General features: G+C 34.6%; 2 protein-coding genes across 3 annotated transcripts in view; both read right to left on the bottom strand.

Annotated features, from left to right (window-relative positions):
* Nucleotides 1–8,178, bottom strand: part of LOC107621492 (putative ribonuclease H protein At1g65750) — a 21,509-nt gene extending 13,331 nt beyond the window's left edge. For both annotated transcript variants that reach the window (XM_021112915.1, XM_021112916.1), the window contains exon 1: nucleotides 8,167–8,178. The gene's annotated coding sequence lies outside the window, so the exon portion shown is untranslated. The remainder of the gene's footprint in view (nucleotides 1–8,166) is intronic.
* LOC107622398 (DExH-box ATP-dependent RNA helicase DExH14) lies at nucleotides 771–23,227 on the bottom strand (the record flags this gene model as incomplete). Its single annotated transcript, XM_016324276.2, is given in 49 exon segments — nucleotides 771–1,160; nucleotides 3,090–3,221; nucleotides 3,301–3,450; nucleotides 4,054–4,224; nucleotides 5,397–5,564; nucleotides 5,655–5,750; nucleotides 5,966–6,028; nucleotides 6,305–6,470; nucleotides 6,563–6,630; nucleotides 7,704–7,847; nucleotides 7,943–8,098; nucleotides 8,460–8,525; nucleotides 8,649–8,840; nucleotides 8,923–9,072; nucleotides 9,282–9,372; nucleotides 9,832–9,920; nucleotides 10,763–10,825; nucleotides 10,938–11,063; nucleotides 11,139–11,228; nucleotides 12,200–12,322; nucleotides 12,468–12,584; nucleotides 12,695–12,821; nucleotides 13,643–13,723; nucleotides 13,814–13,894; nucleotides 14,000–14,101; nucleotides 14,218–14,442; nucleotides 14,546–14,701; nucleotides 15,094–15,306; nucleotides 15,582–15,731; nucleotides 15,836–15,958; nucleotides 16,062–16,127; nucleotides 16,623–16,688; nucleotides 16,796–16,927; nucleotides 17,011–17,085; nucleotides 18,015–18,098; nucleotides 18,187–18,339; nucleotides 18,462–18,527; nucleotides 19,211–19,372; nucleotides 19,452–19,568; nucleotides 19,679–19,750; nucleotides 20,306–20,365; nucleotides 20,482–20,598; nucleotides 20,958–21,260; nucleotides 21,362–21,466; nucleotides 21,796–21,861; nucleotides 21,958–22,399; nucleotides 22,611–22,782; nucleotides 22,878–22,939; nucleotides 23,121–23,227. Coding segments are annotated over 49 exon segments (6,193 nt in total), but the record flags the coding sequence as incomplete, so codon positions are not given.

Below are 23,640 nucleotides of genomic sequence, written 5' to 3'. Positions count from 1 at the left end.
TGATGGAAAAAAAATTATAAAATTAAAACTAAAATTTTAAAAATTTTTATGAAAGCACGTGTATTTAGACAATATATAAAGAAATAGAATTGAAATTAAGGCATCCAAGATATTGAAAATTTTAAATTTAAAAAAAATGAGAAAAAATTGGTAAAAGGACTAGTTTAGTACATAATATTCAATTTCAGAGACTAAAATGAGTCACTTAATACAAAATAAATGACTAATTTGGTGCATTTACAATGACGACATAATGGACTACACGTAAACGAATACTATCGCAACACATAGCACAAACGGACACGTGGCCAAATAGCATTGTGACACGTGGTACAACCAACCATATCAGCATGCCACATCACTAGTCACCACATCATCATACCATTACACGTGGACAAACCATGTAATGACACGTGTCACTAACAACCCACGTCATCAAGCCATGTCATCATGTCATTAATGGAAAATGGGTCAGAAACTAACGTAGTGCACTTTTGTCAATCTCAGGAATATAATTAGTACAATTGAAATCTCAAAAACGATTTTAATACACGACACCAATCTCATGAACCATTTTGGGGTTTAACTCTAGAAAATCAATCATTGAAAAAAAAGAGGACTGCAAACGAAATAAGCATTAAGCAAAGTTACTCCATCATGGTATTATCGAAGGCAAAGAAACTGCAAAAACCTGCTGCTATGGATATTGCAGATTGATTAGCAGGATGCGAAAAATAGAATAATTCTATGATGAAGTTTTTGTTTGTGACTTTGTGTTAAGAAAATGGAGTATATAAATTTACTTCAAAAAATTAATAAAAATAAAATGGCACATTCTCATAGGTAAGTATCTATCTAATATCTATCTATCAAAATAAATTTGTATCTCTACTATTTTTCCTCTTCACCATAGCTGCACCAAAAAAATATCCCATTATCGTAACAAATACATTTACCTTTTACAATTACCTAACTACCCTCACCCCTACAACAAGGAAACTGTATATTTGAACAATAACATATACCATAGTTCAAAGCTAGTGGACAGTGATGACTCAACTTCTAATGTTTTGCTAATGCCGGCCTCCAATAAGTCCTTCAATGGAGTGTTCTTGCTCAAATCCAATGTAACAATCTGAGACTAATATGAGTTTCATACCCTGCAAGACAGTGTGTATCTAGGAATAAATACCACTATAAAGGTATTGACTGCAAATGTTTACTTTTATACATTATCACATCATTACTCCATGTTGCATACCTGATAGTCTCTTCAAAGTGAAATAAATTCATAAAATGATCTACAAATTTGCTAACTTTTGTAAATATTTAAAGGCTAAACATCCAATGCAATAAGCATTAAGGCGTAGATCTCTTTTAATAGTTTAACCTGAGTTTCACGTCTATTTCTTAGGAGTTAATTACAAGTATAAGGAATATAAATAACGAGAGAAGGGGTTTAGTTAGGGTGCATTGCCATTAGTTGAGGAGTTCAAAGCTTTCCTTAGATGAGTATTCTTTACAGGGTTCTTGGCACTTCTCCAATAATCCTACAATAATAGTTAAGATTCTTTCTCTTCTAATTCCAGTTCTAACAGTCTCTATCTACCTTTAGCTTCGACTACCTTCTATGATCTATTCTTTCCAGGACTTCTCAACTCATGTTCAAATGCTTAATACAAGATTTTACCATCTTTATTCATATCAGACAGTAGCCCAACTTTCTCTTTCATGCATTCATTTCTAATCCTATCTTAACAAGTGTATTCACCCATTCACTAGGGACATACCCCTGCAATCTGATACTACAAGAAATTATCAGGTAGAAGGAGAAGGGCCAAGATGCACAAAGCAAGGATAGCAACAGCATGCAGCAAAGCTCACCACCTTGATTGCTGGTATTTCACTATCTTTTTTTGCAAGGTACACTTGGTAAGTGGTGGAAAATGAAGAGGGTGAAAAAATAAGAGTACAAAGGTATTCATATTAAGTTATTAGAGTATGGTAGAAAATGGAGATGGAAGAAACTTTTTCCTTTTAACTTCTTATATTATCCATTTTCCCATTTCCATCAACATTCGGTCTAATATATTGGAAGGAGCCAAGGACGAAGAATAACTGGTGGGCACTGCACCATGTCCATCTTATGCAGTGTGGCGGAGCTTGAAATAAAATTTTGGAGGAGCCAGATAGAAGATAATTGTCAAGATGCTTTTTATATGGACCTCATTTAAGATAAGCTCGTCTAACCTCATCTCTCTAATTTGGGTGACATTGCCAAATTTAAAACCGTATTTCAGTGTCTCGTTCTAAAGAATTAAGGTCAAACTCATCAGATGCAACTCTTTAAACATTTGAAGGTTGTATCTCACTTTCTTCATGATTCATTAAAGTAGAAGAACTATCTACAGGGGTTAATATTGTAAAAATTATATGTTCTCCTTCTTGAATATTAGCCTTCCTCTTAAAAATGTATCAATTCTTTGATTTTTCATAATTATTTTATATAAAAATTTGAATATATATCCTGTAAAATATGTAAAAAAGAAATTAGAAGGATAAATATTAAAATTTATAATATTTATTGAATTTTTTTTATCAATTTATACAAATACAATAATATCAATACTTATTGAATATTCTAATATTTTTTATCATATAAAAAATTAAATTAAATAAAAAGTAAAATATATAATAATATTAAATTACATAAATAAAAAATACTTAATTTTTTATATTTGAACTCAAAGATAGAAGGAGTGTTACTTATTGAATACAACGCTGCAAAATGCGAATACACTCAATTCAGTCCAAATCCAACAAGGTTTAAATGTTTAAAACTAAAAACTATTGTGCATTAAAAGTAAGAGATGAAGATTGAACTTTAATATTTTAAGTCATAGTAAAGTATTTGAGCCAACTGAACTATTTTTTATTTTCTGAAAAAATACTACTAATTTTTTTAACAAACGGCCCCCTCTTGTCTTAACTAAGCTCCGCCTATAATCTTATGTATATTATTGAGTGCATCCATCGCATACAAGAGCAGATGGTGGAATCACAGTTTGAATGAAGGAAAAACATTTTACCTTAAGGTTGGATGGTGTATGAGGCAGCTTCATCAAGGTAACCAACTGATCAGAAAAAGACACTCGCTTCAATGCATATAACTCAGATGTAGAGGTATTACCAAGAACCAACCACCACTGCTCTTCTTTTATCTGCAACCAACGAAGTAGAAGATTATATTTACAGAAGACTGACTACAAATCATCATAGAAAATTAAATGGATGACAGACCTTTGGAAATCGAGGTACAAATGCTCGAGAGGAGTGTCGTCTAGAATTGGACTTCTCCAATCTGATGTACAATGCATCAGAGCTCTCACCATTAGTTTCCTTCTTCTGAAGCTTTAACTTCATTTTAACACGAGGGAAGTGCTGTAGGTCCTGATTGTAAAAAATAAATAAATAAATAAATAAAAAGGAAGCAAAAAAACATATAAACAACAGGGTATGACATGCCTGCCAAACAAAATAAAGTATGATTACAGGAAAGAACAACTCTATCAGGAGTAGTTATGACACAATGTAAAATCCAAAACATGGACTTCGAAATGTGGGCATACATAACTCGCTCCAGCATCAAACACCCTCGTGCCACTAATAGGATAGCCGCATGATAGCAGGATTAACAATCATCAAAGCCAAAGCCCAGTTTAAAAAGGTTTTGTGCTTACGCTGGGTAAACTCCATCGGTCATGCAAGCTACAAGTTGTCTAACAACTTCTATTTGGAAATGGATAACGCTATTAGCAAAACAAAATCATTGAGACGTATCCCAAAAAAGAAAAAAAAAACACATTGACAATGATAACATCTCAATCACACATAACACCCACATTTTTTTTCCACAATATTATACATGTGCAAAATTGACAAGTTTTCATTCATCTTTCTTCAACATTCCCTCTCCAAAAGAACAAAGTTATACATCAGCACATATTACAATATAGATAAAGCACAAAAATAAAACTCATTCAGACTTTTCACCTGGTACAATCTTGAAGCCGGAAAACTTCCTGTTACATTTTGCAAGGATGCCTTGGGAATATCTAGTAATTCCTGTACACTGGAAATTCCACTTCTGCTAAGGGATTGCATTAGATCAGCATTCATGCATGGCAGCATCCATAAGGAAGAGTCCTTTTCAAACCACAGCCCCTATAAAAAGGTCCCAAAGTATGAGAAAAGCGCTATTTTTTCTGTCTTGATAAGCGACAGGGCATAACCATCGAAGGAACCACTCTAGGAAAGCAAGTACCAATGAGAAAAGTGCAATTATAAAGAGGGAAAAAAATTATACTCTGCCCCAAAACACACACAAACACAAAAAGAGGGGGGGGGGAGGGGGAGAGAGAGAGAAACAAAGACCCATTGTGAAAGCTATAGAGTAGGTCTAAGTTATATATCCACAATTTTATTAAAAGCGTAATTTATCCTTTCCAAGTATGCCCTGAGATGATGTTCAATGTTATGATTGAAATATATGTAGCTGCACCATGAAAGGATGACAAGCATTTGAAGATACAATGGACTGAACGGAGAGTACCATATGATGCATGTAAAGTAATCTCTCTCTGATACAAACAAATAACAATGGAATTCTTATAAAGGTTATGTTGCTTGCAGCAAAAATCTTAACAATTAGGAAAAAAGACCACAAAAATATGCAGAAAATAATGTTATAAAACTAAAGAACATTTCTATCGATTCTAACATAAAATCAAATATTCATCAGTCTCTTCCACTGATTAAGCAAAGTATCATGCTCTATTGCTGTAAACTTGTATGATTTTTGAGTACAATACAACTTTCAATGTAAATGATGGAAAAGGGAATGCTGCATGCAATACTTTTCTCATTCCTCAACCCCACTTAATCAGGATGAGAGTAGAAAATTAAACAGCATTAGCAATAACATTAACACCAGAACATTTTACTTTCACTTCAAATTTAAAGTTAATCACCCATTATTCTCTTCCATTAACCACAGAAAGCAATATGAAAATAATCTGAAGCTTTACAATTGTATAATTTGTGGATGATGGACCTCATTTTTCCAGGGATAGTGAAATGATTCATGAACTCATACCATCTGTAATAAACATATATCATGAAAGTTAAGTAGCAGTTATTGCTTGGTGTGCCTACAATTGTAAGTGAGGATGTACACTACCACATTGTTTGCTTTTAGAGATGTTTATGATCAAAATATTCTAGAAAAAGCTAGAGTGGAAAGTATAGGCAGGTATGCGTTTAGCTAGTTGAATTCAATTTATCCAACTGAAGAGGAAAAATAAAGGTCAATCTGAAGAACGAAATAGAATGAATACCTGCATGACCATTTGCAGAAGATGCATGCAAGTGAGTGAGCTTGAAAGCCAACCACTGTTTGCACATATATCAATCATGGCCTGAATTATGCGTATACTCTGATCTAATACTGACTTCAAGTCCGTGACATAGTCACTAATTGGTAAGTCCAACTGAGAGAAATGAGCCTGTGTCACAGACCAAAAGGATATGATCATGAGTGCCAAAACAAAAAGGCTAAAAAATTATCAAGATAAAATTTGAATGACATGACTAACCTGAAATAGAAGATTTGCTTTGACATGGGGGTCATCCAAACGGTTGTTATCCACTGGATATTTAACTTTCTGAGACAGTCCTTCATTGTATTTTTCCTGTGACATAATTTGATTGAATGAATTTGATTTAGGAGCAAGATCAATTTTGGCTTAACATGAAATGGATCAAGTTATATAAGAGGAAAGGCAATAGTTCAGTCTACAGAGATATTCAAATCTCTAAAGTGCAAGGCATAGTGAATGTATGCTTCAGCATTTATTATTTTGGAATACGTTGACTTTGAGTGTAATACGAAGGGTAAAGCAATCACCTCATTATGACGCACAGGGAGTTCATCAAATTCGGAAGCAGCAGATAAGACGTGCAAAAACACCTATACAATAAAAAAAATGATTTGACTTACAATGATACAGTTGATACCATATGTGATAAGAATTGGACATAAATTACTCAATTCTACAAATATCAATACCAATCCCTAAAATTGAGGAATTTGTTCTTGTAGTATTCAATATCAGGTTGAGAGACTGTTCTTTGTACACACAAATTAGTCTCAGATTAAAGGTTATTTCAAATAACAAAAAAAGGATAATTCAAATGATGAAGACATAAAAAAGACAAGAGAAACTAAAGAAAAATTAATTCTTACTTCAAGTGATGTATCAGGACCTATGTTTGAACCAAACATTGATACTGTCATGTAGCTTAGGTAATACTGAGATGCTATTGAACCCAACATCATTGATTCTACAGTGTCTTCATTCATTTTTATGCATCCACTGTCTTCCAAGTCCTCAAATGTACTCTGTACTAGACTGCCAAAATGACACCACTGGTCAAAATTGCTACGAACAGCAACATCATTCTCTAAAAAAATTCAGAAATGTTTGGCATTCCAGGACATTACCTAGACAGATATGAACTGATAAATTCAGGGTCGGCATTCTCCAATCCATAGTAAGCAGGATTAACCATCTGTTAACAATGGTTACTAAGATTAGTCATAGTTGAGATCAATGTATTCTCTGTAATATTTATACACGGAGAACCAAAAGTGTTCTAGACAAATTGGCTGCAAAATGGAAAATCTATGACATGAATGTCATGAACTATCTTTGCTAAAAGTTTCAACTGTTAGGTAGAAGAACATGAATGATTCTATATCTAACACATCCCTTGACACAAAGGGCCCCTTTTTGGACTTGAAGCATTTGCACAGGTTCATTTTTGTGCCTTGTGCTGAAATTTTACTCTCTTCTTTATTTATTTATTTATTATTATTTAGTGAAATGGTAGAACGTTTAAGCTTGTTCTATAGAGGCATATGAATAGTTCTGGATCTAAAAATCAAACACTCAGCCATGAAATAGTGACTTAGACCAACAACCATGGCAGCCCAAAGTTAAGGAAATAATCGATATGTACATATGATTAAGCTATCAGGTACGAGCCATACAAATGGTTTTATATCTAATATAATAATATAAAAGTCTCCACAGTGGACTTTCTATAGATGACCACCACATAACCAAACCACCTACTAGCTTTTCCACATCTGGTGCCGTCCCAACTTTCTATTTAATGCATTCATTTCTAATCCTATCTTTACCTAAACATCATTCTCGCCTCCACAACATGTAATAATTCTTTTGCTGGATTTTGCTCAAATATAAATTGTTGCAATTGTGATTCGTGAAATAAAACAAAATAATGACATATATGACACACGATTAATAATTAAATCAAATATGCAAACACATCACACGACGTTCACTGGCCATTCTCTTTTCCAGTAAGCTTCTTTACCACTCAGTTTCTGTGCCGGTTCAGATGAGACATAATTTTCATTTTCTCATGATATGCAGAACTTTTAATAATAATAAGGAAACAAATTTTATTTTCATGATGGATGATGGCTGTGCAAGATGCTTATATATTAAAGAATTGCATGGAATGCAAGTATCCATAAATGGAAGCTGAAAAAAACACTATTTTATGCTTTTCCCTATTTTCTATTTTACTATTACTGATGCACTAAAAACGCTAACCAGTCTACGGAATAAGTAAGTCCATGTAAGGTAGTGCACTGCATCTTGTTTATTGCAAATGGTTCCAGAAATAATTTCAGCATTGAGGTGATCATGCAGGTGCTCCCTCAGACTACTTTCAACTGGAAAAGGTTCATACAAGAACTGCAACAATGAAGAGAAAACAATATAATTCTCAGCATAGTAGGCTCAGGCTATTCAGTTATAAGAAAATCGTAATCATCAATCACCATTTTGACCTTTTTATAGAAGCTCTTCTTTGGTTCATGAACAAGAATCACTGCTTTCCCATGCTGATCAAACTGAGGCCTTCCAGCACGACCCATCATTTGCAAGATATCAGTGATTGGAAAATCTACATACCTCTTTGATTTTCCATCATAGTATTCTGTACCCTGTGAAAGAAATAAAGTACTAATAAATTAACAAATAAATATTTGACGATAATGTCTGTTTGATTCACCTTTTGTTCCATTTACTAGTCTGCCCCAAATAAGAAAGATGGATATTTTCTCAGCCTTTTAAAGGAACAAAGAAGGGACCAAAAATTTTATTCCTTCTTGTTGACCCAACACACAGAGAGCAGATATCAAATGTATTGAACTTGGCTATTAAATTCACCAAGGTATAAAAGGACAGCAGAGATAATGCAAGAGTATGGTCAAAACAAGAAAGGAAGTTCCTTTCTACTTGCTATGTTCCTGCTCTTGAAATAAATGACTGCCACCAAAATGTAACAGACTGAAACTACATCACCTTGATAATCACTAGATGAGCTGGAAGATTCACACCCCAAGCCAATGTGCTGGTACAAACCAGTATCTGCATTGACGTTATACAACTAATCAGTTAGGGGATAATTTTTACTTTTCATTTTTTATCTTATTTTTTTCCATTAAGATCAAGAAAGTGCCCAATTCAAGTCATAAAGTAAGAAATAAGTGCCTGAATCTTGTTGTTTGCAAAAAGTTCCTCAACCAATGATCTGTCTTTGTCATTCAGGCCTGCATGGTGTAACCCAATACCAAATTGTAAAGTATGCCTCAGGTTTTGGTCAGAGACTTGGGACAGAACCATCTGCAGTGCATCTTCTGGCATATCAAGGAACTGCCTTGGATGCTCGTCTGAGGCAGCAAACTTCATCCATGGAGAAGACAGATCAGTAACAGAAAACCATAATGTAATAAATACAATTTCCTGAAAAAGATTCAATCTGAACCTGAATTAGGTCCAGTGCAGTCAGCCTTGTCTGGCGTCGTGAAGAGACAAATATAAGAACAGGTTTAGCAGGTGAATGTGTGCATATTGCTGCATACGCTGGTTTATTCATACTGTTCATCCTTGGGCAATAATACTTTCCAGGATAGCCCTACAATGAGAACACCAAAAATTTTATTGCAAGGATATCATGGTATGGCAGCTAGAAAAAAACAGGTAGGATTGATTTGCATTCTTCCTTCAGTGCCAAATCTTCTACTACCAGCCACACCCTTAATATAATGGAAACAACTAAAAACAAACAGACACGGAAGTGGACATGAAATGCCACCATCATCATGAAAAAACATATCCACTTGCCTGGATATGAACCTCCAGAGGTACAGGTCTCACACTTGGCTTGAAATTGAAGAGGCCAGTCTCCTCAACGCCTAACCAATCAGCTAGATCACTACATACAGAGGGAAAAGGGATTATAAATTGATTGAACAAACGGATGTAGTTTTTCAAAATATGGAGAAGCATAATGAACTTTAAAAAACTAACAATTTCTATGGAAGGTTAACGTACATTTATGGTTTAATAAATCACTTGTGTATATAAGTAATGGTTCAGTTCATCCATGCTTGCTGTGAAGCTCTCAAGAAGTAAAGGGACCAAATAAAAAACATGTAACATGGATTGGGACCAAAAGTACATCTAGAAAATGTTTGTACAACTGAAAAGTAAAATGAAACCATTTTTCTAAATAGAATAAATTTAAAAATAAGTTTTCAAGTAACATGGGGATAAAGCTTCATGCATCTATACGCCCCAAATCTTGCGAGGTTGGGGTCTCATACTTAGCCAAATAATTTCTTTTTATGGAGGGGAAATTCATAAATGTGGAGAAAAATGCAGGTAAACTTACCCAGCATTTGCTAGAGCTGTAGAGAGGCCAACAAATCTTATTGCTCGCTCTGTTTGTGATGATATGTATCTCATCCTAGAAACAATAACCTAGAAACAGAAATAACAAAGGTGAGCTACAATACGGGGGAATTAGCTATAATATTAATATTCAGGGAAAGTCAATAATAGTAAAATGTAAGTTGTTGTGCGGGTATAGCAAATGATAAAATATCCAGGTAAATGAGATCAAAACTTGTCAATCCCGACGCTTAACAAGGCAATCATCAGCAGAACACCATATAACTCATTCTGCATTCCATATACAACTCCAAGCATATGCATTAAATAATAGCATTGATTGCACACTTGAAGAGTTTAAAACTTGACAATTCAAGATATGCCAAAAAAAAAAAAATGATAGTAGACACATCTCCTTTCTCCATCACTCCACATATGACATCAAACTAGTTGCTATTCTCCGTTATCCTTTGCTAACTTTTTACCCCTTCCTTTGTTCTAAAAATTGAGTGACACATCTTAAGAAAAAATAATGATCTCGCACTATCTTTTAGCAGTAAATCCAGCATGCAAGGACTTCTACATCAATATTGAATATAAATTTAACAAGCAAGTGAAGCATGACAAGAAACATGAAAGCTGAAGAAAGTTTATAACTCTTATTCAAAATAGAATACAGAAAATGCTTTACGTATCATATACTTAAAAGTGCATGATTACAGCAACAAATTACAATATGAATGCAATAAATTAATTTCCCCAAGATAGTGCAATTTATGGATATTCGTAATCAATGGTTATGGCTGTCAAAGTATCAGCCAACAGTTTGAGCCTCAAGGGAGCTACATCAGCACCCTACAGGAGTTCTACCTAGAAATTAAATGAACAAGTGAGGCACAGTCAGTAGGATATCCTAGTTTATAAGAAAATACCTCAAGTATGGGTCCACGATCAGCTCCCAATAAGTGAATCTCATCCAATATCATGAGTCCAACCTATTGATCAGTGCACTCAGATTCAACAATGAAGTAGAAAACCTCACTATTTGACTGGTAAAAACATATAATATTAAACACACCCATGCATACACTGACATTATGAATGTACCTTTGTGACATAGCTGCGTGTATGCCAATTACGACTGATACCATCCCATTTTTCAGGGGTAGATATGATGATATCTGCAGACAAAAGGGCCATCAAATCTGGTGTATAGTCTCCTGTCATTTCAACCTGAGAACAAGTTTGACATCATTACCACCAACCCATACATTAAGCTTTATATCTAATTAAATCAACAAATAATACCATCTTTTTCCCTAGCTGAGAGACAAGACGCCTTTGCCAATCACCCATTCTTTCCCTGACAATAGCCTTCAAAGGTGCTATATAAATAACCTGAAATAAGTTCAAAGCATGCTTTAGCATATTGTTACCAAGAGAGGACAGAAAGAAGAATGAGGGAAAAATAATTTAGTTAGAGAAGAGATGGGTGAAACAACTCCTTTCCCCTTTAATTACTGTAGAAGGATGAAAAAAACGATAGTTGAAATGAAAAGAAAGTGGGACCAGCTGATGCAACAAATATGACAGCCAGAAAAGTTAGCGGGGAGGGCATGAGTGAGGGATGAATTCAGTTATAGGAGAGAGAATTGAGAATGAATATAAAGGGGGTGAAGGGAATCAATAGGAGGAGGAAGGTTTTAGGCAGGACAGGACCTTAGGAGAGTGGTAGCGTCTCTAATGCTACCTTGTTCTCTACTTTTCAGTATTTGGCTCTTCCATTAATACATCAGAGACCGGAGAGTATCACCCTGATAACTTCCAGCCCCTCTGTTTCTTATCATTCACTCTTTTACTCTCTTCGACTCTCTCTTCTCAAAATTCTATATTTCCATTCTTACATACACAGTTTATTATGCTGTTGTGACTACCTAATCCTAATATTTGTGGTCCCTAGCTCTTACACATACACACTTCATAAAATATTTCCGGGTAGGCAAAAGATTAAGATATAGTTATNNGAATTTATTAAGAAATTTATTCTATTTTAACACAGTTCATCAGCATAATTAAGTACTACCTCTGACTTTGCATAACTGTCCACTTGACAAAATCTTTATATCCTTAAATTAAAGTACCTTATATCCAAATACATTTTTTGTTTAGTTAATAATGTAACCCATTTGTCAAGTAGAAAATTATATATACACAGAATCCAAGAGGTAAAATCTAGGTTCCCAGCCTGTATAAGAGCTAGCATTACTAACTTCAAATAAAATGCAAAATATACATCTTATTTTCCTTCCATAATTTTTGTTCCTAGGCATACTATATTGCACACTGCATTAGTAAATTCATGTACAAACCTTCATATCAGGCTGCGTGTTGAAAAGATGAAGCATAGCAAGCTCAGCAGATATAGTTTTACCACTTCCAGTTGGAGCTCCTAATAGAACATTATTGTCCGTGTGATACAAGACATGAAAAATCTGCACAAGGCCAGTAAAGTCACTATAAAATTATTCATAACTTGCTTACACTTTAAACATATAAACCCGCAGTCAGTCACCCAAAAAAAATATAAACCCACAGTGCAAAAGCTAAAAAGAATTGTAGGAAAGCAAATGAACCAACCTGTGTTTGTATAGGATTAAAATGTGAAAATCTATATAACGCTTCATAAGCAACATTGCCTAGGGAAGACACAGGAAGAGGTTTTAAATCAAGGAGTTCAGTGTGAGAAGTCCTAGCCTGAGAAAAATATAAGATTAATTGTGAGATACGGCTTGACCAATGGCCAGGAGCCAGATGCCATACAATAGCAATTGAAATCTAAAAGAAAAAAGGGTGAAGCATCATACCTCTGGCAATGGTAAATTATGAAAAGTAATAGTGTAGAATGCTTCTGCTTGAAGCCAAGAATCAGAAATAGCATGAATGTAATACTGTGGCGGGTGTGGTTCAAATATGGGCACAGTGAAGGAAAGTNNNGGGGGCTACTTGGCATGCTATAACATGTGGGGCAGACACACATTTCACATCTCCTATACCATAATCTAAATGCTTATGCTATCAATCTAGTTAGAATAAAAACCAATGAGAGATGGCTCAAATATGTGGCTTTTGGGCAACTCAAGGATTTAAAATAAATAATTCTAACCATTCTAAAAATCTGATAAAAAGCTGAATGCATACTAATATATAAAAAATTACAAAAAACAGCTAACCCTTATTCTGCTAGGAAGAGTGGACTATACAGAACAACCAATGCCATTAAGACACTATCAAAAGCAAAAATTCCAGTAGGAGTATTTGTAGGAACTCAAAATAAATACCTAGCCTAGTTAATGGACACCATTTTGACATGGCATAAGCATGTTTGCAACTTGTGGAGTTTCTTAGTCTCTGAATAAAGATAAAAATAACACTATGCATTGGCTTACATATGGCATAAAAAATGTGGTCATTATATCAAGATTCTGGGATGAGAAATTTTCGCAATTTCGCCCCATTAATATCTTCTCTTTCCCACTTTTTTGTTATCATTATTAAATAACTGGGATCTTTATCCTCTAGCAGTCCAACTTCCTTGTACTTATTTCTATTTACTTCAATAAATTTACCCTTGACATGATATGTGAAGTCTTTCATAGCACAAACGAGTCACATTTATGCACTTAAACAACTCATTTATGTACTTTTGCAAATCAAGATGAATTCCACAAAGGATCATGCAATTAAAAGTGGTCAGATTATAACAAAAACCAAGCAATTTGTAAAATGATTTATTCATATGAAAATCAATTCACCTCTACCAAAATCCACCAGCGTTGAGCAGTACCATGAAAACGATCTTTCCAAATGAAAACAGGCATTATCACCAAATCAACCTGTGTATAATGAGATATCAAAGCTATATCATGTAATGAAGAAATTTGCAATCTGAATAGCCTGGAAAATTGAGTTCATTCTGTAAATACCTTCAGAACAGTTCTAGTTATCGGACTGACTGTCGCTGATAACTGAATTGATGGAAAATACCCCAGGTATTGCTTGACCAACTAAAATGGACAGGGTTACGAAAAAAATAATCGACATTTATTGAACATCTTAACCCACATCTAAAAGAAATACTCAGAACACAATCCATATTGAAAGTTACATACTTTTCCTCCAGGTGCATAACGAATTAACGCCCCAATGTCTTTTTCCTCCATCTCCAACAGGCGATCTAGGTCAGCCCCACGTTCTTCGAGCTTCCGCAATATCTAGAGAAAAAAAAAGAAAGAAAGAAAGAAATGAATACCCTGCATCACACACCAGTATGAAATACAGCTAACAGATATGGTGAAGATAATAATTAATAATAATCAAGGGAAAAAACCTCTCCAGAAATGTCCTTATCAAACTGTCTAAGAGGATGTTGGTGTGGCCAAACTTGGCGATCCACAGCTTTGCAATATTCCAACATAAACAAAGACATTTCACACCAGCCCCTTCGCAGACAAATCTCAAATAAAGCCCGCATTATACGAGCTAAGCTTGCACTTATGTATGCAGCATCAGATACCAAAGAAAAAGAATCTATAGACCCTCGAGATATATACAACTGCAAAAAAAAAAAAAATGGGGGTGAAAAAAAAACATATAATATTCATGCAATCACTAGGTTTATCCCAACAGGATTACGAAGGCAACAGCTTAAGACCAACCTGAATCAAAATGGATATCTTTCCATGTTTATTGGAAGGACCACCCCTAACTTCTAATGGACATGATGAGCGAACCAACATCTCTAGCTCATTCTGTTCTTCTTCTCGAACAACAATATTCTCAAATTCAGATGAATGTGCAACCATGCTAATCACCTAGAGTGACAATAGGTCAAAAGAACATGAGAAGACAAAATCACATAATTATTTGAAGAGAATAAAAAGAGAAAAGAGAAAAGAAGGGGGGAATGCTATTTGGACCCGAAATGTCTAGACAAGCTTGCAAGAAAGCATCGAAAATTAAACCAAAAAAATATTAGGACTTTATCAAAACTAAGAATGCAGCAAGGCTGCCAAATTTCTCCACATATGGAAGCTGTTGGAACAGCCATGGGCAGAACACAGAAAAAACTAAAATCATAGCCCTTTCAAAAGCAAAATTAAGGGCAAAGAAAACCCTTCAAAATAGGATATAAAAAGAATGAGCAGAAATCTTTAACAGAGACTAAGACTTTGTGTGAAACTAGATCAAAATCAATAAAACTAACCTCACTGTCACTCATGTGGCGTCTCAACATTTCATTATATGTTTCAACACTGGAATATTGTATGTAAAAATGGCTTGCAATGCGACCAAGCTCAGTACAGTAAAAATTGCCACTTTTCTCATCAAACCGCATCATTTTAGCTTTATCGAGTGCACGTGCAGCATCAATTACAAAAGATCTTTGCTTAGACGTTAAGCCAGGATCTGCCATCACCTAAAGCATAGAAGACCAAGAAACCAAATGAGTTATAGACAACATATACAGATTATCACAAAAATAAAGAAAGAAACCCTCTGAATGTATGGAGACAATCAACAAAATATTTTCTCAGAATGGTAAGCGAGAGACCACAAATGAAATACTTGGGAAAATGTAGAACACAATTTAACCCTCATCTACCTCTTAATGTTATATCTACCCTATCTGATCTATAATCAAACATACTGTAGAAAAGTGGTTCAATAAAAGGTAAGTTTGTGGTTAGGTACCTCATCCCATCCTATACCATATGCCAATGGATTCATCCTCATCCGTATGAAGAGATAGGTATAGCCAAGCCATGCACAGGCTTCTTTGACATTAGTTACAGTACCCAATGCCACCTCTGCATTCAAATTATCTTTCAAGGAGCTAATGAACTGCAAATGATCAAACAAGTCACTCAACAGTCAACACGATGCCAAATATATTAATATTGTGCTGATCCTGAATATAACTTCCCCATCGTTTTCCTTATTATTACCTGGCTTTCTATAGGGAGTTGACTTGTCAGCAGTCGCAGATAATAAGCTAGTTTATCATGAGATGTAATTATGATACCTTCACCACTTTTGTCAAACTGAGGTCTGCCAGCTCGGCCAAATATCTAAAAGCAACATGTCATGAAAATATAACTTTATCTAATTATAAAGCGAAAGTCGTGAAAAAAGCACCTATACGTCCTTAAAACTGACAGGTCCATGTCCTACCTGCATAACATCAAGCATACCCAGATCTCGCCACCCACCAGCTTTTGGATCATACAATTGGGTACCCTGGAGAACATTATTCAAATCATTTACAAGACCATAATAACATCAGACCACCGATAACCTTGTAGAACATGCTAATTTGATACTGAAGCCCTTGAATATAAAGAAGGTAAAAAAAAAAGGGGGAAAAACTAAGCTTTGGGTGCACAGTACAGTGGATACGGTCCATATCTAACCACAAACTTATTAGCAAAATAAAATTATTTAATATGATATATCAGCACTAATATTTTGTCCCAAAACCTCCTCCTAGGGCAAAGGCATACTAAAAATAGAAATAATGCTACCGGCTATATTTTTTTTTTTTTTAAAAAAAAAAAACTATAGATTGAAACTGAAAACACTTTATTGGAAATTAGTATAGTTGGAAAACAAAGATAGTATCAAGGTATTGAATCCATAGTTGGAGGGATAAGAGCGATAGGAAAGAATTTAATTATCCTTGTAATATTTATATAAACAAAACAAATAAGAGACATGGTAATCAGCACGGCAAACCTTAATGACAACTGTGTGAGCAGGAAGATTGACACCCCATGCCAATGTTGCTGTACAGACAAGTACCTAAAGCAGCATATTGCATACTTAACATTAAAATACATGCAACTTATAAAAGACTAATCAGGAGAGAGAGAGAGAGAGAGAGAGAGAGAGAGGGGAATAATCTATACCTTCAGGAGACCCTCAGAGAAAAGCCGCTCAGTAAGCCCTCTATCTGCACGTAACATCCCAGCATGATGAACACCCATGCCATATTCAAAAAGTTCAACAAGATTTCTGTTTCTGGATTTAATTACTTCCTTCTGAAATGCATAAGATGAAAAAACTATCAGCTTAGAAGAAGCATAGAATTCACTGAAAATACAGATATATTCATTCTTATCACCTTCATTAAGTTAAACTGTGGATGAGTATCATTTCCAAAGAGTTCCAAATCCTCACTCCTCCGAGCAAGCTCAACCTGCCAAAGATATGATGAAACCAGAAGCAAAGCATGGGACAGATAAAAATACAATAATAAGTACAAAAGTAAATAGCCATAAGTATTCACAAAGTCCAAATGGAAGTAATGAAGAGAACCACAAAAGATATGCTCATACTCAAATAATAAGAAATAACTAGTCCACTTTCTCGAGTAATATGTTTTCATAGTAGAGACAAACTATAATCCGATAGTTATCTCTATTCTCTATCATATTTAGTTGTACATTCTGAAAAACTAAAAGAAAGGTGTGTAAAAGAAGACACCATCAGAATCGGAATCTAAATCTTCTAACAAAATTGGTTGGAAAAGAAGTCTTGAAGATAACCGAAAAGGATTGCAGATCACCAGCTTCTCTATCTTTAAATTCATGATCATAATGGAAGTCCTAATTGAAAGAATGACCAAGAGAAGAATAAAAGTGGTGAACGAAAAATTATGCAACATGGCGCATGTATCATTTATCATAGCATTAGTACTTCCCATATTTCAGTATCATTCATCTCTAATTCTTAATAATATCCTCCTTTTATCAAAAAAAAAAAAAAAGAAGAAAGAAACATCATTAAACAGAGTACCAAGAGGTAAAAATCTCTCACACACACACACATAAAAGTAAAAGATAAAACACCAAGCTGAGGACTACCAGACGATCTCTATCTCTTTATAAGAGCCAAAACCTAGTAATGCGGTGAGAAATAAAAGATGGTTACACAAGGGTAACCTTTAACCATTTCTCAGCTCATCTCAACAACTTACATCAAACCCCAATTTATGAGTGACCAGTTCCTGACAAATAATAAATCAGCGAATTTTGTCGAGTAACAACGTTCTCAACAAACACTACAATACTAGGACAGGACTTCAAATATAGAAGCATAAATATATAAACTTCCAAAATGACAAACCAGCTTCTCAGCAGTCTTTGTAGTGTCTTTCCGTGAATGGACAAATACCATTGCCTGATGACCTTGCCTGATAGAATCAACAACCTTTAGCAAAGAACAGAGCCAGAACTAGGAAATTAGTCATCAATGGAAGATTTATTACATTATGAAAATAACAGAAATGGAAAGATACCTTCTTATAACATATATCATTCAACAATTCATTTCGAGCTGCGAAATTTGGCTCACTAATTCCAATATACTGTTGTGCAAGAGGCACTGGACGATAACTAGAATCAAAGAAGAAAAGACCTGTATCTGCATTTACTCTAAGAAATTGAGCAACCTGCCAAGAATGAGTAGTCAAGACATGCAGGTAAGGTTGCAAATACTTTAATATGCAGAATGTAAAGGTCAATGGAGGTAATAAAAACAACTATATAACTATATATTGTTTGGACCAGACACCTCCAGGTAATTGGGAAGAGTGGCAGAAAGGCCCACAATGCGTATCATTGTTTGAGTTGACTCCACCTGATATCACAAGGATAGAAGAAAGTATACAGTTAGAACATAAATTATCATCAGGACAAAACAAAAAAATAGATTTATCTGAAAAACATAGCTTCCAAATCTCTCAACATGTCTGAGAAGGGAAGTCCCCTATAAAGATAATGAGCTTTACACTAAACAGATGCTAGCCTTCGAATCCTATCGCATAAAACATGCTTGTCAGAAAATCTGTCATTGAAAGTGTGTGCACTACGATCCAACCAAATAGTGGTAACAACTGCATAGTGCCACAAAAACTTTGCCTCTTTTCTACTATCAAAACCAACAAACCTAGTCATAAAATTTGGTCTAGAGTTGCAAGGCACATCCAACAATCATCAAAGATGCCAAAGAAACATATATATATATATATATATATAACAGTTACAGTGGCAGCACCAAGTAATGCAAATAGCACCATACACAGATTGGCATATCATATAAAGACACAGCTTCCTCATTTTTCTGCCCTTCAGCTTGCATACACAATTACATTTTTCCCTTAACCAGCACAACAAAGGGAGGGGGAAAATCTTTGATCAAAACTCGATAAAAAATTAAAATTAGGGCCATAAAAATCCAAGTGGATGCAGTGAGAGACGTCAACCTATTTGTTCAATATCAGATTAACCAAAACCAATCATGTCTAATCATAAAAGATTTACCTGCCGTAGGGTCCTAGCAACTAGGGCCTCTATTACAGGACCTCTATCATCATTGAGTAGGTGCACTTCATCGATGATCAAGAGCTTTACCAGCATAGAGAGTGACATGTCACTACTCTTGCGAGTAATGACATCCCATTTCTCAGGGGTTGTCACTATCATCTGAATCAAACAATGCAGAAAACTTTAGTTTGCAAGCTAGAAAGGAAATGCTAATTTTGTAATTTTCATATAAAGAAACCTGAGTTTCTTCAAGTTCATTCTTAGAAAGCTGCATATCTCCAGTTAGCTCCCTGACAACCATATTCAAAGGAGATAGACGTTGGCTAAATGCTGATGTGACTTCCGCAGCCAAAGCCTAGAAGGACAATAATATGAACTTAGAAACCTTACAAAAGGCAGGGAATAAAAGAAAAAAAATGTTTATAAGAAAAATAGAAAAGCAGAGGAACACAAACATCAAAATACCTTCATTGGAGCCACATAAACTATCTTAAATTCATCTTTGTGCAAGTAACCATCCCTAAAATGCTGTCCGATCTGCATACAAGTCATTCATAATGGAAAATGGTTCTTTAGTAAATAAGTTCTTATTTTAGATAAAAAATGAAGACTATTTTTAGTCCTAACATTCTAAAGTTGTCATTAATTTTTTGTCTTTCTTTTTTTAACATTAATAAAGGTCCTAATACCTTGAATTTTGACATCTATTCCATCCTTAAACAAAATTATTAGTAGTAACTTCTATTACAATTAATCTTAATTAGCATGTTAGTTCACTGTTATATTGCTTATCTGAATGTGACCTATTTTCAAAGCCAAATTGATGTCAACTTCAAAATGCTAAAATATAAATCTTCAACATCTACCCCAGAAAAAATTACTAGAAAGGTGTATCACAATAGAAAAATAAACTACATGTATACAAGTTTAGGACAAAGAAAGTTGGAATCTACAAATTAACAGCTAGTACATCCACATCATTCTTTGTCTCATGAAGCAATAGAGGGGGAGAAATAAATATAAAACATCAATTTCATATGAAACGAATAAATCATATTCAGGAAAAGAGCAAATAAAAATCTGCTTATTCACCTCATGTAGAATTGAAATCATGGCTATGTTAGTTTTCCCAGCTCCTGTGGGAGCACACACCTGTAAGTACATGATAATCACTTCATTATATAAGTGACAGTGTTTCTTTAGTATTAATGAAACACCTCTCCAATCAATATCAATTATGTCTGAAAACCAGAATAGAAATAACCCACCAGTATATTCTCATTAGTGCCATAAACAGTTTGAAATATTCTGCTCTGGATACGGTTTAGCGTTTTGTAACCACGGAACGCAGCTTGAGCAAAGTCATCTAACTCCCTTATCTCAATCTGGAAAACGCATAATTATAAAAGATAGATTTAAACATAACCCCTATTCAAAAAACCATTACTTACTATCTTAGGGGATGGCAGAGACAATAGCCATGCATTTTGCCAATATTTCAGTTAGAGACTTATAGAAGATAGATGATGTGCAAAGGATATAAAATATGCAAACTATATGTTTTAATGTTCAAAATGTGGCATGGTATCAATTTCCAGTATCCAAACCTAAAAAAGTGGCAACACGTCAATCATGTCACCCATTTCAAATATCAATTAAGCACCAATGATCTCATCCTCTAATGCCCATATCATCATCTCACATTAAATGATGGTATCCACAGGTAATAATTTAAGAGAATTACCAGCTTTTCTCCAGGTTTCATTGGCGCTGTTGGTTTAGGAGGAATGGTAACCTCTTCATACCCTTTAAAATGCTTTCTCGCAGTTCCTTCAGGAAGAGCAGTTACGGCTATTGACTGGGACTTATCCCCAGAACCAATCAAATCATCAAATAAATTCTTCCTCTCACTTGCTTGTAGTAAAGACGAGAAGTCAGATGCAGATAAGTCACCATCACCGCCATATTCTATTCCCCTTCTGTTTCGCTTTTCCTCCTTGCGCCGAAGCTTGTCAATTTGCTTTTCTGACTCTGTTTGAACGATAACCTAGAAAACAGGCAGTAGCTTATATATTGACAGCATATATATGCGCATTTCGTAATATGAAAGTGAAAAGTATAGATCAATCATAGAGAATACAGAAATACCTGCGTCCCATAACTAGGCATACGAGACTGAGAATTTGGAGCATTTTTATCAGACTTCAATACTGACAAGCCATGATTAATTGAATCAACAATCTCCTTTCGATGCTGCAAATTGTTGGATGAATGACACATGATTAAAATAAAAATCCATTAAAATAGATATATAAATCTCAAAGTGAAATAAATAAAAAATAAAAAAGTAACTAGACTGTCATGAGGTAGTCAATCGTGAAATAAATCATAAAGTGAAGCTCAACAACCAACACAAAAGTGTAACTCAAACAACAACAAAAAAGGTATGTAGAATATTCAAAGCCAAACTTGGCGCATAATATAAATCAATAATTCTTTGACTATAAGCAGAGAAGGCAAAGTTCACAAAAAGTTACTATTAACTTTTTATGGAATAAGAGGGGTGGATAGGAAATCCTCACCAATAGAAGATTTTGCACAGTTTCAAATGCACTATCACCAGCCAGATCTAACAGATCTCCTGCTATCTGCAAAGCACGGAAAAAAGAGTAAATTTCAAAGTTGCAGTGAACTTTTTTGTTGGAATTATATACCTATTAAAGAACATTGAAAACAAGAAATACCTCTTCACCAGGCTTTTCTGAATTAAGAACCCTACAGATGGCCATTGCTAATTCATCTCGGGATATCTGAGAATTAGAATTCCTAGCTATTTTATCACATGCTTCTCTTAACCAAGTCAAGTTGAACTTTTCTGCATCAACAGACTGATCTGTTGGAATAGTAAGAGCATATTGTTCTTCATGAAATGATACAGGAAGTGTGCTCCTGAAATCCATCATATCTACATTATCAAATGATACATCAACCAAAAAACGCGTTGGTGCTTGGAAAACAAAATCAGCCCCGAATTCCAAATCCTCATTATCATCCAGATTTCTTTCCGAAGACAAGGCAGGGCGTTTATTGCTAGGCTGCAAGTTCAGAAGATTCTGTGCTAGAGACGCAACATGCCTCAACTTTGTATCGGCAATAGCATGACCAACAAGCTTTTGCAATTCTAACCTGCCAAAAAGGCAAAAACAAATGCCACGCACCAACAATTTAAAGTTCTTGCACAAATGCTCCATGTTCTCCACATTCAAAACTTAACTAATAATCAATCAAATACATAGAAGTCAGACTATTATGTGGCCTCTGCATTCTATAATATCATTCAAACCTTCAAAAGGCAATCGATACTCACTTCTTATAAGTCACTAAAACAAATACTCACTTCTTATCCGCAATAATTCTATCAAGATAATCCTCATCCTCCATCGGCCTGCCGAAATGGCGGTACACGGTCAGCGCCACTTCATGGAACTCCTCAGAGCGCATTTCGCCATCAGTCAGCTCCACCACTGCTCCTATAAACTGCTTGTACGCCTGCCTCACTTCCCACGAAGCTGCTTCACCAATTCACCAAAACGAGAAACATGTTAACACTAACTACACAATTTTATTTTATTTTTCCTACAATTGGATTACAACCATTCATTACCTTCTTCCCATCCAACCACGATCTTCCGTGCAAGTACCGATTCATCAAGCGAGTTCGCAGAACTACATGAGAACAAAATAAACGGAAAAAATAAAAGTAATCAAAATAACAGAAATGCACTACAGTTTTTAATTTTCTCTTTATTGTGCTTACTTTCTCGGCAACCAAACACAAAGTAGGAAAAAATTGAAAATAAAAATAAAAAAAATTATGGATGATGATGATGATGATTATTATGATTACTTGCGAGGATTTTGATTGTGGAGTAGGGTTTTGCGATGGATGTAGGCTTGGTCGACATCGAAGGGGTTTCTGAGGGAGTTTGTGAAGCGAGGAATCTGAATCAACATCTTAATTGTTATTGTTATTTGCAGTGATAGTGGTTGACGAGAGCGAAGATTAAAATACTTTTATATAGTGTGAACAAAAAGATTCCTCTTGCTTGCTATGAAGAAGAACGAAGAAGGAGGAAGAAACCAGTTTTGTAAGAGCTACTGTCTTGCAGCTTCGCTTTTTCCCACTCCCGCTGCTGCTTCTCGGTTTATTTTATTTTATTTTACTTTTTATGCAAGTAATACCCAAAATCATTCTCCAATATAACTTTCATAAATCTCACTGTAATTACAGTTTTATTATAAGTATACTTAATTAACTAAATAAGTAATTGTTATGTTTTATAAAATATATTTATAAATGAACGAAGATCAAAAATTTTTTATTAAATACATGAATTATATTTTTATTAATAAAAATGATTGAATCG

The sequence above is a fragment of the Arachis ipaensis genome, chromosome B10, assembly GCF_000816755.2.
Source record: "Arachis ipaensis cultivar K30076 chromosome B10, Araip1.1, whole genome shotgun sequence".
NCBI lineage: Eukaryota > Viridiplantae > Streptophyta > Magnoliopsida > Fabales > Fabaceae > Arachis > Arachis ipaensis.
The sequence above is the reverse complement of the archived record's forward strand: the minus strand, read 5'-3'. Positions and strand labels throughout refer to the sequence as shown.